Source organism: Scleropages formosus, chromosome 7 (assembly GCF_900964775.1).
Source record: "Scleropages formosus chromosome 7, fSclFor1.1, whole genome shotgun sequence".
Taxonomy (NCBI): Eukaryota; Metazoa; Chordata; class Actinopteri; order Osteoglossiformes; family Osteoglossidae; genus Scleropages; species Scleropages formosus.
The window spans coordinates 5,996,739-6,014,914 of record NC_041812.1 but is presented as its reverse complement, the minus strand read 5'-3'; the positions used below and the strand labels follow the sequence as shown (position 1 = coordinate 6,014,914).

The window sequence follows — 18,176 nt, the reverse complement described above, 5'->3', positions numbered from 1 at the left end:
TTTGGTATTCGCTGCACATCTCTTTTCTAAGAATGTTTGCAGTTCTTCGAAGAACTTGGTCATGTGATCCGCTCTTTCCCATACGCAGGAATGCGGATGGTCAGCAGTGCCTCTACCCCTTTATTTGTCATTTTCTGCATTCAGGGTAGGGCATTCAGCAATTAAATAGTCTTCGGTTACATCTTCTCCTAATGTTCGCAGTAATATAGTTCTAAATTCAGGTCCCATCAATTGGGCGTAGTGTGTTTGACTGCGCAGTGTCTGAACATACTGCAAAGGATTTTGTTGGGGAGACGGCAGCGCAGAACACACAAGGGTTAAGGTCGCAATATCTACAGGCTGCACTTTAACAGTGTTCCCTACTCTGACAAACATACACGCAGGGTCAGCTTTAATTGCATCTACCATAGCGATTGCATTATGTTGTTGCAGTCGGATGCAGTCACGCTACGATCTAAGGACGGGTACATTGGTGTGTATGAGGATTTTAGGTCGTATTCTTTACTTGTCGCCTGGGGTTGATACGGCGGGAGCACGCTTGCAATGGCTGCGGCAATAAAACTAGGGTTTTGACTCTTTTCGCCTGTTTTTGGTTTTTCGGGACCCTTGTCCCAGTATGGCTTCATTTCTCAGAATGACTCCCTCCCGTGAGAATACTATAGAATTTCAAAATAACACTATTATTCATTTGTCAATGGCATGCGGACAGCAATAGGCGCAGGCTAAACACCTTTCTGTGTTTCTCATATCTCATCTATTTCTCAACTTGCATCTACAGACTTATGGCCGCTATTTTAGGCCAGGCCCTTTCTACGGTAGACTAGTTAGAGATAGGTTAACCAGTATCACAGGAAGGGTTACTTATGAGGGGGTGTGGTGGAGCAGTGGGTTGGACCAGGTCCTACTCTCCAGGGGGTCTGGGGTTCAAGTCCCCCTTGGGGTGCCTTGCGGCGGACTGGTGTGTCCCATCCCCCTCTAGGCTTACGCCCTGTGTTACCAGGTTAGGCTCTAGTTTCTAGTGACCCTGTATGGGACAAGTGGTTTGGACAGTGTGTGTGTGTGAGAGTTACTTACCTGTGATTTTTACTCGAGAATTCTCTAATCCCATGAATCCCACTCTGACACCAGAGTGTTTTGTTCCAAATCCTCAAGTTTATTGTGTGTTCACATAGATTATATACTATTTTGCAGAATAAAAAAAAAGTTTTCATTGGTTTAGAAAGTGAGTTGGGGTATAAAGACAAAACTATTAAAGGTAATGTTAAACAACAGAGCACTGTGATTGGTTATACATATAGAGAGGATATATGATACTTCAGTTGCATCCGTTGTGCCTTTAACTTAAACAAAGAGAGAGAAGTTAAAACAGGGACTCCAACGTGCACGCATATTCTTGACAGGTCTGACACACACACACCAGAAGAACAGGGAGGAAAGAAAGAGCAGAGAGGTTAAGGTAGAGAAGAGACACAAGAGCCATTTATTTCTCACACCCAGGACGGGACGTTACACTGTTATATAGTGTAGTATAGTATTATGATATCTTTACCCCTGCATGCCTTAGTGGAGGGCGTTGAGTCCCCTTAGGATCATGACAGTTATCATGTGTGGAGCCTTGTGCACCTGGGGGGGGGGTCACTTCACAAATTTTTCAAAGGTCAACAGCTGGAAAAACGCAATGCAAATAACAGGCTCCAATGGAAGTTCAAAACAAAGGTAAGGATTCCTCTCCTGTACTGGGACCCACCTCTGGGATTGTGTCTACCATGATTGCCTGGTAGTTGGGTAATCGCCACAGGACAAAAAGACTCAGAGGCAAAAGACAATGTGGAGCTGGTTCTTGGGCTCACTAACAACAAGGTGAGGTATAGGGTTTGGGTGCACTGACTGTTGGGACACAAGGGCACATCCAGACAACTTACAGCAACGCAGAATGAAACCTGATCTTGGGAGATGGATCTCAGCACATTGCTAAGAAATGAGGTGGACCTTCTGCAAGAGGTAGAAAAGTACAAACATCGAGTAGGTCTTACATCGACACACATAGTATTGGCTGTGGACCCAGCCTTTGTTATTGAGAATCTTGATGGTTGCGTGTACTAAATAGTTCTGGAGACCATCAAACAGTTCTACGTGTATACTTTGCATTTGAGTACCTTAGGGTAAATGTTTATGATTGACTTTGTAGTTGCCACTTTACCTGAGGCCATGTGTGCTGGACTCTTAGGTGAAGAGGGGTGTTCAGTTTTTTATCAGGTTGGACCAGGTGAGGAGGGCCCAAGTGGATAGTGAGGGTGTCCTGAGAAAACCTGTTTGATCATGATGAATTTAACTCTTACTTCTAGAAGAGCTTATGCTGCATTCTGAGGACATGCAGCCAGGGACATGTTGCCCGAATGAACCTTGTTCGGAATTTGTGCAAGAAAGGTTGTTGCTGCAAAGAACTGCTGTTAAAAGATAGTTGATACCTGTCATGGTGTCGTGCCCTCCACTTCAGTAACGAGCAACACCTGCAGCTGATCAGGGTCCGGGCACATGAAAGGACAGCCCGGACTGCAGGAAGTTGCGGAACCTTGTTCAGCCTCGCTACTCGCTTGCGCTTCTCATTCTCCTGACCTCCCTGTTTCCCAGTTCCTGCTCCTCATCCTGCTCCTCGTCTTGCTCCTCGTCTACGACTTCCTGGCTTGCCACGACTTCTTGCCTGTTTACTTGACAAGGACTCTCAGATTTGACCCTTGGATTCCGTTCACAGATCGGTGACTATTTTGCCTGTTTTCCTGACCATGTCCACTAGATTGCCCCTTGAGTTCACTTCCTGTGCTCTGCACTTGGGTCCGACATATTTGTTGGTGTTCTGGGGCGATACGTGGACGCTTGATCAGTTTATTCAGAACGCCGTCACCCTAGACAACCTCGCCCGGGACCACGAATCTAGTACAAAACCCATTATGGTAACATGTGTCCTGCAACAGACGAAGCCTGAACCCATACAGTTAGCACATGGCCGCTTAACCATGGAAGAACAACAGCGGAGACTCCAGAGCTGCCTGTGTCTGTACTGTGGAGACCCCAGAAATCTTTGCGTCGACTGCCCAGTAAGACCCAAGCCCCAAGTGAGTGGAACCCTCAAATGTAATCCTCTCATGGTTCCCATAGTTCTGTCCTGGGGCACCACCACGGTGGAGATGCAGGCATTAGTGGACTCTGGCGCTGCAGGCTGCTTTATGGACATCTCATTCGCTAAGAAGCACCAGGTCCCCCAGCATCGGTGTAAGGTCCAGATGAGGGTAAGTGCCCTGGATGAACAGCCATTGGGAAAGGGGATTGTTGATATTCAGACTAAACCAGTGCATCTGACCGTGGGGGTGTGCCACAAGGAAGATGTACAGTTCTATCTGCTTGCTTCTCCTGAGGACCCGATCATTCTCGGTTTCACGTGGCTCTCCCTGCATGACCCAATATTTAAATGGAGCACAAGAGAACAGGTTTCATGGCGGTCTCAATGTCAGGAAAAATGTATTTCTCTCCCATGCCGGGCCACGTCTGTTGAGCGTTCAGAATCACCCCCAGAGGTCGAGATTCCCTCTGAGTACCAGGACCTGGCCAAGGTGTTCAGCAAGAAGCAAGCCGCAGCCCTTCCTCCACATTGGCCATGGAACTGCGCCATCAATCTCCTCCCAGGGACAACACCCACCTCCCCGTGGCCGGATCTACCCCCTGTGCATACCAGAACAGCAGGCCATGCAGCGCTACATCACGGAGGCCCTTTCTACAGGTATAATACGCCCTTCCACCTCACCGGCCGCAGCTGACCTCTTTTTCGTGGAAAAGAAAGATGGGGGCCTCCGTTCCTGCATAGATTATCGAGGTTTGAACAACATCACAGCAAAGTACCTTCACCCCCTGCCTTTGATTACAGCGGCCCTTGAACAGATACATCAAGCCCAATGGTTCACGAAGCTTGATTTACGTACCGCCTACAACCTCATCCGCATTCGGGAAGGGGACGAATGGAAAACCGCCTTTAGCACTACCCTGGGTCATTATGAGTACTTGGTAATGCCGTTCGGTCTCTCTAATGCCCCCAGTGTATTCCAGGCCTATGTTAATCACATCCTTGGAGATCTCATCAATAGAGGGGTTTTGGTCTACCTCAATGATATCCTCATCTACTCCCCATCCTTAAAATCACATATTGAGCTGGTGCGCCAGGTACTACGCCGGTTATTACAGCATCGACTCTTCGTTAAGGCAGAAAAATGCCTCTTTCATCAACAGCAGATTTTGTTTTTGGGGTTCGTGCTTAGTAAGGACGGGATCGCTATGGACCTGGACAAGGTTAAAGCGGTTCTTCAGTGGCCCCGACCTCCTCCAAGGTAGCACGGCTCACCTGGACGGAGGAGGCACAACGAGTCTTTGAGGCCCTGAAATGTAGCTTAATTTCGGCCCCTATCCTCCACCACCCAGATCCAGACAAACCGTTTGTGGTGGAGATAGATGCATCGGAGACTGGAGTAGAAGCCGTGCTGTCCCAATGGCAGGGAGATCCCCTAAAACTGTATCCATGTGCATTCTTTTCTAAGAAACTTTCCCAGGCAGAAAAGAGCTATGAGATCGGCGACCAGGAGCTGCTGGCCGTGAAATTGGCGTTGGAGGAATGGAGACATTGGCTTGAGGGGGCCCAACACCCATTCGTCGTCCTAACTGATCATAAGAACCTAGAATACCTTCAAACAGTCAGACGACTCAACCCCCAACAAGCCAGGTGGGCCCTCTTCTTCACGCGTTTTAATTTCACTGTAACCTACCGTCCTGGCAGCAAAAACACCAACGCCAATGTTCTATCCCGTATGTATGAATGGGAACCCACCGAACAAGACCCAGGCTTTGTTCTACCCTGGACCAGCTTCGTCGCTCCCGTTCAATGGGACTTATTTCAAAAACTCACCCAGGCCCAGGCCACCAAACCAGAACCACCAGGTAAACCCTCTGGAAAGCAATATGTTCCCCCACAGATGAGAGCCACCATCCTGCAATGGGCCCACGACCATCCCACCTCAGGAGATCCCGGGTTTAGTAAGACCTAGATGCTCCTACAGAAACATTTCTGGTGGCCCTCAATGACCGAGGACATCCAAGACTATATTCGAGCATGTCGAATCTGCACCAGGGTCAAGCCCTCGAACCAACAACCCGCTGGACTTCTGGAACCCCTACCAGTGCCCAATCGCCCATGGTCACACGTTGCCCTGGATTTCTTGGTTGATTTACCCAATTTGGACGGCAAAACCACCATCATGACTGTGGTAGACCGATTCTCTAAGCCCTGCCGGTTGGTACCCCTCCCCAAACTCCCTACAGCACTGGAAACCGCAGAATTTCTGTTTCTCCATGTATTTCACCTCTTTGGACTACCAAAAGACATAGTGTCTGATCAAGGACCACAGTTCACCTCCCGGCTGTGGGAAGCCTTCTGGCGAAAGTTGGGGGTATCCGTACATTTAACGCCGGGGTACCATTCGCAGGCGAATGGACAGGTGGAATGGTTACAACAGGACATAAGCCGGTTCCTGCGTAGTTATTGTACCGAGCAACCACGACAGTGTGTGCGATACTTACCATGGGCCAAATACACATATAATTCTATGCCTCATGCATCCACAGGGTGTTCTCCATTCCAGTGCGTATTGGGCTACCAACCCCCTTTGTTTCCCTGGCAACCCGGCTCCAGCGATGTTCTGGCCGTAGACAACTGGTACCGGTCCAGCGCAAAGGTATGGCAAACTGTCCAACAACACCTACTTCGCAGCCAGGCCCAAATAAAACAGCAGGCAGACCGCCGAAGGTGTCTGCTCTCCTTCTTGCCCGGGCAGAGGGTCTGGCTGTCCACCAGGGGTCTCCGGGGGGAATACATGTCCAAGAAACTCAGCCCCCGGTGCACTAGTCCCTTCAAGGTCCTACACTGCGTCACTCCAGTCTCCTACCGCCTCTAGTTGTCACATCACCTACAGATTCACCCGACGTTCCACGTGTCCTTCCTTCGACTCTGTGCTACATCCTTACATCAGCCGCCTCTGGACTCACCACCTCTGCTGCCCTTGCCAGACGGGGACGGCCCCGCATACAGGGTGCGGGCCCTGCTGGACTCCCGTCAGCGGGGTGGCTGTGGTGTCCGAAAAGGAAGGTACACCGTTCTTTGGAGGTTTCCCTGAAACAAAGCACTGGAACACCTGAAGTGTGGAAAACAAAGAGTTTATTAAGAACAGTAGCTCGCGTCACAAACTCACTTCACACCGCGGAACCTCATCTGCTTTTTTTGCGCGAAAACACCCCCGTTTTATATATAGTGCTGCCAATAACAGTTCCCGCTTCTTTTAGGAATTAACCAATGACAATTCTCCTTTGTCAACCTACACCCTACAGGCCGGCAGGAACCTTTCTTTTACAAAACTCTCAAGGATTCGTTCTTGGTGTAAAACACCACAGCTCCTCCCCTGTAGCTTCCAATCTCTTACTACCCTTAAGAGAACAAAATATTTACAATACTTATCAACCGCCAACAGAACAACCAACACACAATTTTGTTTTTTTTTTTTTTTTTCCCTTTCTGTTGGTTACAGGTTGAAATTTCCATTATAACCGTGGTTACATTATTACTCTTTACAAATTCAACCTTTGGGGAGCACGCCTGCTACGAACAGGACGAGCCTTCACAAAAACACTTTCAGTGGGGAAGGACGGTGATGAGGATGATGCTGATGAGAGCGGCACTGCTTCAGGTGTTGACTGTGTCTCTGAATCAGTCGCAGCGCTTTCTGATATGACAAGTTCACTGCCCCCCTTAACATCCATGTCAATCTCATCATAAACCCAGTTCCTTCCCTTGTCAGGAACATGACCATGTTCAACATTACCCCTGTCACACCTAGATTTACTACTCAGCATCTGATTCACATGTCTCTTTACACAGTTTCCATTCACATCAACCATGTAAGTGACTGGACCCAGCACTTTTGAAATGACACCATGCAACCATTTCTCCCCTCCCCTGTAATTTCTTACCAAAACGTGTTGCCCAACAGTAAAGGTCCTGACTCTACAGGGTTCCTCAGTTTTAGCAGGGCTCGCACAATTCAGAGCCTGTGAAAAGTGTGGCCTGACCAGAGACAATCGCGTACGAACTGATCTCTTGAGGAATAACTCTGGTGTCTTGTGAGTAGCACTATGAGGCGTGTTGCGGTAATTATACAAAAAATTAGCAACACAGTGTTGAAGCGTTTTACCCCCAACCGCTCTATTCTTTGCAAGTGCTCTTTTTAAATTCTGCACCAACCGTTCAGCCAACCCATTTGAGGCAGGATGATACGCAGGAGATTTAGTATGTTTGACCCCATTCAGCAGTAAGAATTGTTCAAATTCTCGGGACATAAACTGGGGTCCATTATCAGTGACTACTTCCTGAGGAAGACTGTAAGCTGCAAATAAATGTCTCAGCACTTCAATTGTCTTTGCTGAAGTAGTTGATTGCATAGGAACAATCTCAGGCCATCTAGCATAAGCATCCATTACTACCAAAAACAACTGCTGGTGATCCTCAGCAAAATCTAAGTGGATTCACTCCCAGGGTCCCGATGACCATTTCCATGTATGTACAGGAACAGGAGCAGGCATGCTACGCTGCTGATGACACACGTCACACTGACTAACTACATTTTCAATGTCCATATCAAGAGCAGGCCACCAAAAAAAACTTCTGGCCAACGATTTCATCTTTACCATACCCCAATGACTGTCATGAAGTTCTGCCAGTAATCTGTCATGCAATTTCTCAGGTATTACTACTACACGATACCCCCAAAGAAGACAACCATTTTCCACGGAAAGTTCAAATTTCTTGGAAAAGTATGGCTTTAGTACTTCTTCAGATATATGCTTTGGCCACCCACACATTACATGTTCCTTAACCCTTTTGAGCACAGGGTCAGCCTCCGTTTCTTGGGCTATTTCGTTTGCAGTGACAGGTAATTCTTCGAGATAAGACACCCTATACACTGGATTAGACCTAATGGCATTATCATCGTTCATGGGTAACCTCGACAAGGCATCAGCATTTCCATGCTGTTCTGATCTCTTGTACTGGATTTCATACTTGTATGCAGACAAGATCAAGGACCATCTTTGCATTCTAGCTGCAGCGAGAGTAGGTATCCCTGTTTTAGGACCTAGAATTTTCAGCAGGGGCTTATGATCTGTTACTAAGGTAAACTGTCTTCCAAACAGATAATCATGGAATTTCATTACTCCAAATACCAATCCTAAAGCCTCTTTTTCGATTTGCTAGTAGTTGCGCTCAGTTTTTGTCAGCATCCTTGAAGCAAATGCAATAGGCCTCTCACCACCATCACGCATTCTGTGGGAGAGTACTGCACCCACTCCTACAGGAGATGCATCATACGCTAAGACTAAAGGTAACTCAGCGTTGAAATGAATCAGAACTTGATGGGACATTAAATGTCTTTTTGCATTCTCAAAAGCTGCCTGACATTTCTTTGACCATTCTCAGTTCACATCTTTATGCAACAACTCTGTCATGGGCTGTATGATGGTGGAAAGATTAGGAATGAACTTGCCATAATAATTTAACAACGCTAAGAAAGACCTGAGTTCTGTCACATTTGTGGGAACAGCAGCCCTTTCGATGGCATCAGTCTTTTCTTTCATGGGGTGAATACCCTCCATATCAATGACATGCCCTAAGTAGGATACGCTGCTTTGGAAAAAAGAGCATTTTTCTCGTCTGACTCTGAGATTATATGCTTGCAATCTCTTTAAAACTCCTTCTAAAGCTGTCATGTGCTTTTCCGTATCACTTCCTGTGATCAAGATATCATCAAGATAACATATTACACCATCCATGCCCTGTAGTACTTGATCCATAATTTTCTGAAAAATGGCTGGAGCACTAGCAACCCCATAAGGTAGCCTATTATAGGTATACAGCCCTTTTGGTGTATTTATGGTAAGGTATCTTTTGGAGCTTTCCTCTAGTGGTACTTGTTGATAAGCTTGAGACAAATCTAATTTAGTGAATCTCTGACCTCCTGACAACTTAGCAAACAAATCCTGTGTTCGAGGTAAAGGATACTGCTCTACTTCCAACCAAGGGTTAATAGTAACCTTGTAGTCACCACATATCCTTACGCTATTGTCCTTTTTGGGAATACACACAATGGGTGCTGCCCATTCACTGTAACTGACAGGAGAGATGACACCTTCTGCTTCTAGCTTACATAACTCCTGTTCAACGCTATCCCGCAAAGCATAGGGCACAGTGCGTGGCTTGCAAAATTTTGGCATCGCCTCTTTCACTACATGGAGTTTAGCACTGATTCCCTTAAGCATCCCTAAATTTGGTTGAAACACAGACGAATATCTGTCGCACAACTGCTCCACGGTCTCACTAGTCACTTTGTTTATGCGTGACCAATCTAGATTCAGGTGACTAATCCAGTCTCTACCCATTAGAGAAGGCCCATTACCTTTTACAACCATCAAGTCTAGCATGTGTGTTTGGTCCTTACTTTTCACCCTCACTGTGATTTTACCCTTAAGCTCTAAGGACTCTTTACTGTATGTTTTCAAAACACAGTTAGCTGGAGCTAGTTTTACCTGGTAAAATCTGGTACAATTTCTCTGAAATGACAGAAACAGCTGCCCCCGTATCCACCTCCATTTTCACTCGCACATTATTAATTCGGACATAAACACAGTAAGGCTTGTTTACTTTGTGCACATTCGTGTCAATAGCAAACAATTCTGTCCCTTGTATGTCACTTTCTTTGGGACCATCACGGACTCGTGACTCCGTAGAAGTGGTGCGGGCAAGTCCGGCTTCCTGTAGCTGGAGTGCGTGGTAATCTCCTCCTCCGTGTCCGCGCTCGTCGTGTGCGATGCAATCCGATGCACCGAGTTCGTTGCTCCTCGCGGTTAGCGGCGATTTCGGATACGGCGAAACGTGGTCCTGCAACGTGGCGGCATCCAGGTGCTTCGTCCACTTCAACTTGGCCTTCTTGGCGTCATCTTGCCCTTTCGAACGCGTTCGGCAGGCTCGCGCAACATGTCCCCTTTTTCCACACACGTGGCAATTAACATCTTTGAACCTGCAAGCATCGGGCTTGTGCCCCTTACCGTTACATCTGTAGCACAGTTTTACAATGGCATCTTTTGCCTTTGTGGACCCCTTCTTTTCCACTAGTCCGTCTGTTTTAAAAGTCTTTTGGGAAAACTGTTGCGAACTCTTTACAGTCACTTCAAACACCAGCCCCATTGGCATTTCTAGTGCAAGGGGTACATCTTTAGAATGTGCTGCATTTAACAGGAGGGGGTGCGGTGGCGCAGTGGGTTGGACCGCAGTCCTGCTCTCCGGTGGGTCTGGGGTTCGAGTCCCGCTTGGGGTGCCTTGTGACGGACTGGCGTCCCGTCCTGGGTGTGTCCCCTTCCCCCTCCGGCCTTACGCCCTGTGTTGCCGGGTAGGCTCCGGTTCCCCGTGACCCCGTATGGGACAAGCGGTTCTGAAAGTGTGTGTGTGTGTGTGTGCATTTAACAGACAGTCTCTGAGCTCAGCACTTTTCACGCCACACACGAATCTATCGCGTAAAGCCTCATCTAAAAACTGTCCAAACTTGCACGTCGCTGACAATTTTCTCAAATTCGCAACATACTCACTTATCGATTCGCCATCCAGTTGATTCCTGGAGTGAAACTTGCATCTCTCTGCGATGAAATCTGTCCGGGGGACGTAGTGGTTTTTCAGCAGCTCAATCAGCTCCGTGAAAGTCTTTTGCGCTGGTTTTAAGGGTGTTCATAAGTCCATTAGCAGACTGTGAGTCCTTTTCGTTTTCCCCACAATCGTCAGAAATACCGCTTTTGTCTTTTCTTCGGTGTCTTCCAATCCATTTGTCGCAAAATACTGCTCGAGCCTTTCCAAATAAGCATCGAATTGTTCCTCGCTTTCGTCGAAGTGGAAATCCTCGGGCTTCCCAAAAGCCATTTTCGACCAGCTCTGTCCGTCGTCACTCTTCCGCACTAGTAGTATCTCTGTCCCAGGCTTCACCGGAGTTACTCATAACTCTGTTTCTTTACGGTAAAACATCCCATCCTCGTCGCCAAAACTGTGGTGTCCAAAAAGGAAGGTACACCGTTCCTTGGAGGTTTCCCTGAAACAAAGCACTGGAACACCTGAAGTGTGGAAAACAAAGAGTTTATTAAGAACAGTAGCTCGCGTCACAAACTCACCTCACACCGCGGAACCTCATCTGCTTTTTTTGCGCGAAAACACTCCCGTTATATATAGTGCCGCCAATAACGGTTCCTGCTTCTTTTAGGAACTAACCAATGACAATTATCCTTTGTCAACTTACACCCTACAGGCTGGCAGGAACCTTTCTTTTACAAAACTCTCAAGGATTCGTTCTTGGTGTAAAACACCACAGTGGCGTCTTGCAGTACTTAGTAGACTGGGAGGGCTATGGGCCAAAGGAGCGGTGCTGGGTGGCCGCTCGTGATGTCCTGGACCCTGAGCTGATCACAGAGTTCCACCTGAACTACCCTGACCGTCCCACGCCTCGACCACGAAGGCACCTGCCAGGTTGTCGCAGAGCGGCAAGGGCCGCTCGTGGATGGGGAATACTGTCATGCCCTCCACCTCAGTAACCCAGACGGCTGCGGCCCAATCCAACACGTGCCCACTCAGAAGAGAGATCAGGTAGGAAATCCAGTTCTGATAAGAGTGATATACATGGGGCTGACTTGAAAAGACGAGCTCGCACTGCATCAAAAAGCCGCTTCCACGTCCTCGGTTCCGCGTGACAATGCTAGCCTACTCTGCCATAAACTGCCCTGCGTTACTCTGTGTTACCATTCCTACAGTACTCTATGCTGACTTATGCTACGCTACACTACCCAACACTATCCCGCGCTGCCATAAAGTACTCATTACCCTTTATTACCATCAACTACCCTATGCTATCTGACACTCCCCCATGTTACCCTACACTACCCTACAATATCATAAACTACAATATGCTACTGTACGCTAACTTGCACTAACCTTAACTGCCTTACACTACCATACGCTACCCTACGCTACACAGTCTTGATGCGGGACTGGTCTGTACACACTTCCCACAGACACACTCCTCACAGCTTGTTAGCAGGAGTATCAGCAGGAACACGGTATACTAAATGGTGCCTAAGAAACGGCACCACATCCTGAGACTGTCCGGTCACGCCGCCTCAACAGCATACAACAGTAAGTTCTTTTTTTTTTGTAGGTATTAATTATCATTACTTATTAATTTAGCCAAAGTGTTTCTCCAGAGCATCTTGCAATGATTTATAGATTTATACAGCTGGATAATTTTTACTGGAGCAATTTAGAGTAAGCACCTCTCTCAAGGGTACTACAATGGGAGCAGGATTCAAACCCGAGTCCTTTGAGTTTTAGGTGGTAACTTTAAACAGTACTCCATCTGCTGCCCCCCCAGCAGCAATGAATGCAGCTCAGAATTACTGTGCCTTTCCTTTATAAAAAATCTCCTCAGAGTTCTTGTTTCCATCCGACAGTCAAACAGACACTTTGTCAGGAGACGACTCTGGTTTGATTTGGACTGTAAAGACCATGTTTCAAACAGCAGACAGTTTTTCGTCTTTGCGCGGAATGTGAAAATGTGCTATAAGAGCAGCTCCTTTCATAATGGCAAAAACGACTTCTTTGGAAGAAATTATTCACCCTTTCTTCATCTTCTTCATTTCTCCATCATGCATGCTTTCTTCATCTTGGATTCATGTCAAATATGTGCTACCTGTCAGATATGTGCTTCTTGCACAATGTTGCTGGGAGAAGCTCAGGAAGTGCAGGTGACAAATGATCGCGTCCTCAGGCATCAACTAGACTGTGTCATCCACAGCACAGCAACAGCTCAGGTTAAAGGCAACTGAGAAATACTTAAATATTCAGTCAGTAATTTTCTCTGTATTTTTTTCCCACGATGTTCACCACCTGGCGCAGCGGGTTGGACCAGTCCTGCCCTCCGGTGGGTCTGGGGTTCGAGTCCCGCTTGGGGGGTGCCTTGCGAGGGACTGGCGTCCCGTCCTGGGTGTGTCCCCTCCCCCTCTGGCCTTACGCCCTGTGTTACCGGGTTGGCTCCGGTTCCCCGCGACCCCGTATGGGACAAGCGGTTCTGAAAGTGTGTCTGTGTGTGTGTGTGTGTTCACCACCTTCTCATTTTGTTGTGTTAAATAATATTTCCATTCTACTAATTTAGCTTCATATACTGCCATAAATAATTACTCACTGCACAGAAACGACGTAACTTAGTGTTCGTACAATTACAGCTGACCCCTGAACAACACGGAAATTGAACGGCGCGAGTCCACTAATACGCGGATTTTTTTCAATAAATATTTTGGAAAATTTTTTTTGAGATTTGCGACAATTTGAAAAAACTCCCGAACGAACCGCGGAGCCTAGAAATATCGAAAACATTAAGAAAAAGGTAGGTATGTCATGAATGCATAAAAAATATTTCATCATTTTACTACCATAAAATATACACAAAATTATTAAAAGTTAAAACTTATCAAAACTTACGCACATAACACTTACAGACCGTACATTCGCAGTCGAGAGAAACAAACGTAAAGATGCAGTATTAAATAACAACTGCATAAAATTAACTGTACTACATACATACTGAACTATTGTAATAGTCTATTTTATTTTTTAATACAATAAATTACACACATTTCTTCAGAAAAAAATAAAAAGTAAAGATTTTGTACAACAGTTTTACGCAAAATGCAGACGATGCGCAGAGGCTACGAATCCAAAGAAAAAATGTGTAGTACAGTATTACAGTACGTCATAAATGCATAAAATATTGGCATATTTAATCTAATTTCTCAAAAACGAACATAAATATTACACAAATCTATTACTGTATACAAAGTATTTTTTTAAAAAGTTACAGTCCACAAAAGTACTGCGGTTCCGAAGTTTGTTGCATGACTAATCATCTCCGCGTGAGCAGTTCGTACGTGTTTTCTCTTATAATTTTCTTTTTTTTTCTCTAGCTTACTTTATTGTAAGAATACAGTACATAATAATACATAATTTCTGCTCAACTGTATATTTAACCATTGAGCTGATGCTTTTTTCCAAAGCAACTTACAACATTAAGGTACTATAATTATTTACCCATTTTATACAGCTTGGCAATTGAATTTTACTGGAGCAATTAAGGGTAAGTATCTTGCTCAAGACAAGAGTACTATAGCTGGAGGTGAGATCTGAATTTGCAGCCTTGGATCCAAAGCCAGCAGCTCCAACCACTACAGGCTGTGCCCCAGCATGTATATAATGTTAGTAATTATTACTTATATTTATTATATATATATATATATATATGCAATGAACAAATGTGAAATAAAAGAAAGGATTCGTTCTATTCCTTTTTGTTATTAAAAACGAGCAATATTTTAATAAACTCTCTTTATTCGAGTGGTACAGTTACGGAGCCTTTGGCCAGAAGCCCTTAGGCTTTTAAGCAAAGACTCTTTTTTCCCCGTCCCCGACACAGTTGTGTTTCCAGGGTAATTTGACGACACTCCCTTAGAGCGCTCAGGACTCCACCGTCTCCGACAGCGCTCGCTCCCGCTCCCGTGCCCGCGCTCGCGCCGCTACCGCCGCCGCCGCCGCCGCCTCCTCCTTCTTCCCTCCTCCTCCTCCTCCTCCTCCTCCTCTCGCAGCCGCGACAAGCCTCGCGAAACCCGGTTCCGTGCTGCACACTCGTCCCCCCTCCGAGGGTCCGGCCGCCCGCCCGCCGTGTCCACTCGCCCGAACCGCGGCAGAGGCTCGAGTACCGGAGCTCCGCACCGAGACCCGCCGCCGCCGCGCCGCCGCGCCGCTGTTGCATCATCAGCCCGGACCGCAGTGCAGCGATGGAGAGGAAGGTAAGGAGCGATCGGCGTGCACGGCCCTCTCCCACCACAGGGGACGCGCTTTCGGGGTCCGCCGGGCGAACTGCGCCCGGTCCGCCGTTAGGACTGCGTGGTGCACAGCCCTGCCCACCCGGGAAACGGCCACGGTCACGGCCACGGGGAAGAGAGAGAGAGAGAGAGAGAGAGAGAGTGTGTGTGTGTGTGGAGTGCGAGGGGGGAGCCCTCCTGCATCCTGCCCCTGTACTGTACACATGATAATATACCCTATGTGTGTATATTTGTATATATGTGTATATATACATGTATACATATACATAATAATAAACTGCACTCTTACAGAGCTCGTGAAGCTGTGCGAGATGGTCACAGATTTTAATATCATCATGTCACTAGAGCATCATGTCACATGTTTGATGGCCAGCAGTCTGATGCTGTTTCTTTGCAGTGTCCTTAGAATGTGAAGTAATGCTTCTTTACAATGCTATATATATAAAATTTTCTATATTTTTGGAGACATGTGATCATGTAGCAACTCGTGCAGGTAGTGAAGCAGTATCAGCAAGAGCAACTCACACACTGTCCATCTGCTTGCCTCTTAACTCCCACCCGAGAAGCCCCCTCCCACCGTAAACCCCTCTGCATCCAACCCCCACGGTCAGCACCCCCCCCAGGCGCAGGGGTGCGTGTTCACCTTGACAGGTAATTAATATGAACACTTGATGAGTTAAAAAGAAAAGCACAGATGACCCCCCTCCTTCTCACACACACAGAGTCGCACCCCCCTCTGCCTCCTGAACTGGTCTAGTATTTTTTTTCACAACTGAGAATAAAATGCTGGAGCACAGAAGCAGAAAGGCCGAGTGCCCGCTTCTCCACAGCACAACCTTGATATAAACACTGTTACGTACGTATAAACACTGTTACAAATGTCTCAAGGTGTGCAGAACCAACAGAGCAAGTTTTTACAGGTTTGTTTATGTCCAGGGGAAGTGATCAGTGCCCAGACAACTCCGTCACTTTGTCCAGCTGCTCCGCTGGGCATCTTCTCCTGCCCAGAACGTCCACACATCACACCACCTTTGACCCCTGTCCCATTAATTTTTTTGTTCGGATGCGTCCGAGCAGAAGAGCTTAGCAGTGACCTTAAAATAACCTTTGATGTTGGTATCCTCGTCCCCGGGATCCTGCTTGGATCACTACGGGAGGATTAATCCTGTCTATGCTAAATATTTACATGACGATGAAATGCTTTGGTTTCCCCTGGATGGGTTCCTGTTTGAACGCTGGTACCGTAGTGGTTTAAGCTGCTGCCTTTGAACCCAAAGGTTTCAGGTTCAAATCCCAGCTGCAGTAGCTCTGCAGTGCTACGAGGAAATAATTGTAAGTCACTTCAGAGAGAAGCATCAGCTAAATGGATAAATGTAAAATAATGCAGTGATTTCTGCTCCCGTTACCTGAAATTCACTTTTATGAGGAACGATTCGTTCCTGGATGTTGGAACGCTGGTGCGACCGTGAGTCCGAGCTTCCCTTGTAGCTGCAAGGCTCACGTTCACGGGTCTGTGATTTTCTGACAGCTGGAAAGGTGGTTTTTTCCCTCCTGCTAATTTAAACATTTTTTGTAAACCAACTAAATCAAGACCTTCAGGAGCCCAGGAAAATTTCAGTCTTAAGTCATCTTCTCCAAAAACATGCCTTGTTCTCAAGTCCTGGTTTCGGCACCATCATTTGCTGCTGTTGCGCGCCCTTCTCCGAGCACGCAGGAATGACAGGCCTCTGCCAGGAGCTCGTAGAATTACCACAGCGCTGCTTTGTTTGAAAAGGACGGGGTGTCTGGAAAGACTGGAGGCTGTCCTGGTTCCTACCGAATCGCAAAGTCTGGAGGACACATCTGTGAAACTTGTCCGCTGGCTGTGTCTCTGGATACTTTGCTATATGTACTACATCACTCGTTCGTGTCAAGAAAAAGCAGGATTTGCGAGGTCTGCGCAAACATCTGCGCAGCAGGTGGCAAAACAAGGAGAAGGTGCAATAAGTGGATCTTACTAGAGTTAAAGGAAATATGACTCATTATGATAATTCCAGCACTGGAATAATATAGTGTTATATATATTATGTTAAATAGTGAAATACGGTGTTATATAGTGTAATATAGTGTTATGATACATTTACTCCTGCATGCCTTGGTGGAGGGCCCTGAGTGCCCTTGGGATAATGAGAGTTATGGTGTGTGGAGCCTTGTGCACCTGGGGGGCTCATTTCACAAATTTTTCAAAGGTCAACAGCTGGAAAAATGCAATCCAAATAACAGGCACTTATGGAAGTTTAAAACAGTGGAAGTAAGAATTCCACTCCTGTACTGGGTACCCACCTCTGGGGTGCTGTTTACCAAAATTGTCTGGTAGTTGGGTAACCTCCACAGCACAAAAAGACTCAGCAGGAAAAGACAATGTGGAGCTGGTTTTTGGGCTTACCTCAACAAGGTGAGGTATAGGGTTTGGGCGCATTGACTGTTGGGGATACAAGGAAGCACCTAGACAGCTTACAGCAATGCAGGACGAAATCTGACCTTGGGAGATGGACGTCAGCACACTGCTAGGAAATGAGTCGGACCTTCTCCGGGAGGTAGAAAAGTACAGGCGTCAAGTAGGTCTTACCTCCGCCTACAGTATTGGCTGTGGACCCAGACTTTCTTATTAGGGTGGTCTTTGACCTTCTCTGGAGTTGCCCCACCTGAAAGACCCTGGGCGGGTACGGTGATGCTCACTAGAGCCCAGCTAGAGCTTCTCAGAGATCAAGAGAGTCACCTTGATGCAACTTCAAGTCCCGAAAGGAAGAATTTTGATGGTTGTGTCTGCTTGTGTGCCAAACAGTTGTAGAGAGTATCAAACAGTTCTAGGTGTGTACTTGGTATTGGAGTATCTTAGGATAAATGTTTACGATTGACTTTGTAGTTGATAGCTGACCTGAGCCCATGTGTGCCGGACACTTGGCTGAAGAGGCATGCTCAACTGTCAACCAGTCACCACCTGGTGGAGTTGTATCAGGTGGAAGGGCCCAAGTGGATACTGAGGGTGTCCTGAGAACACCCGTTGAATCATGATGAATTTAATTCTTACTTCTAGAATAGCTTAGGCTGCATTCTGAGGACATGCAGCCAGGGACATGTAGCTCAAA

General features: G+C 46.8%; 1 protein-coding gene across 1 annotated transcript in view; it reads left to right on the top strand.

Annotated features, from left to right (window-relative positions):
* The first annotated feature begins 14,760 nt into the window (after positions 1 to 14,760).
* Positions 14,761 to 18,176, top strand: part of smarcd3a (SWI/SNF related BAF chromatin remodeling complex subunit D3a) — a 38,533-nt gene continuing 35,117 nt past the window's right edge. Inside the window, exon 1 of the mRNA XM_029253687.1 lies at positions 14,761 to 15,012. Within this exon, the coding sequence (XP_029109520.1) occupies positions 15,001 to 15,012 (12 nt within the window). The 5' untranslated portion in view covers positions 14,761 to 15,000. The remainder of the gene's footprint in view (positions 15,013 to 18,176) is intronic.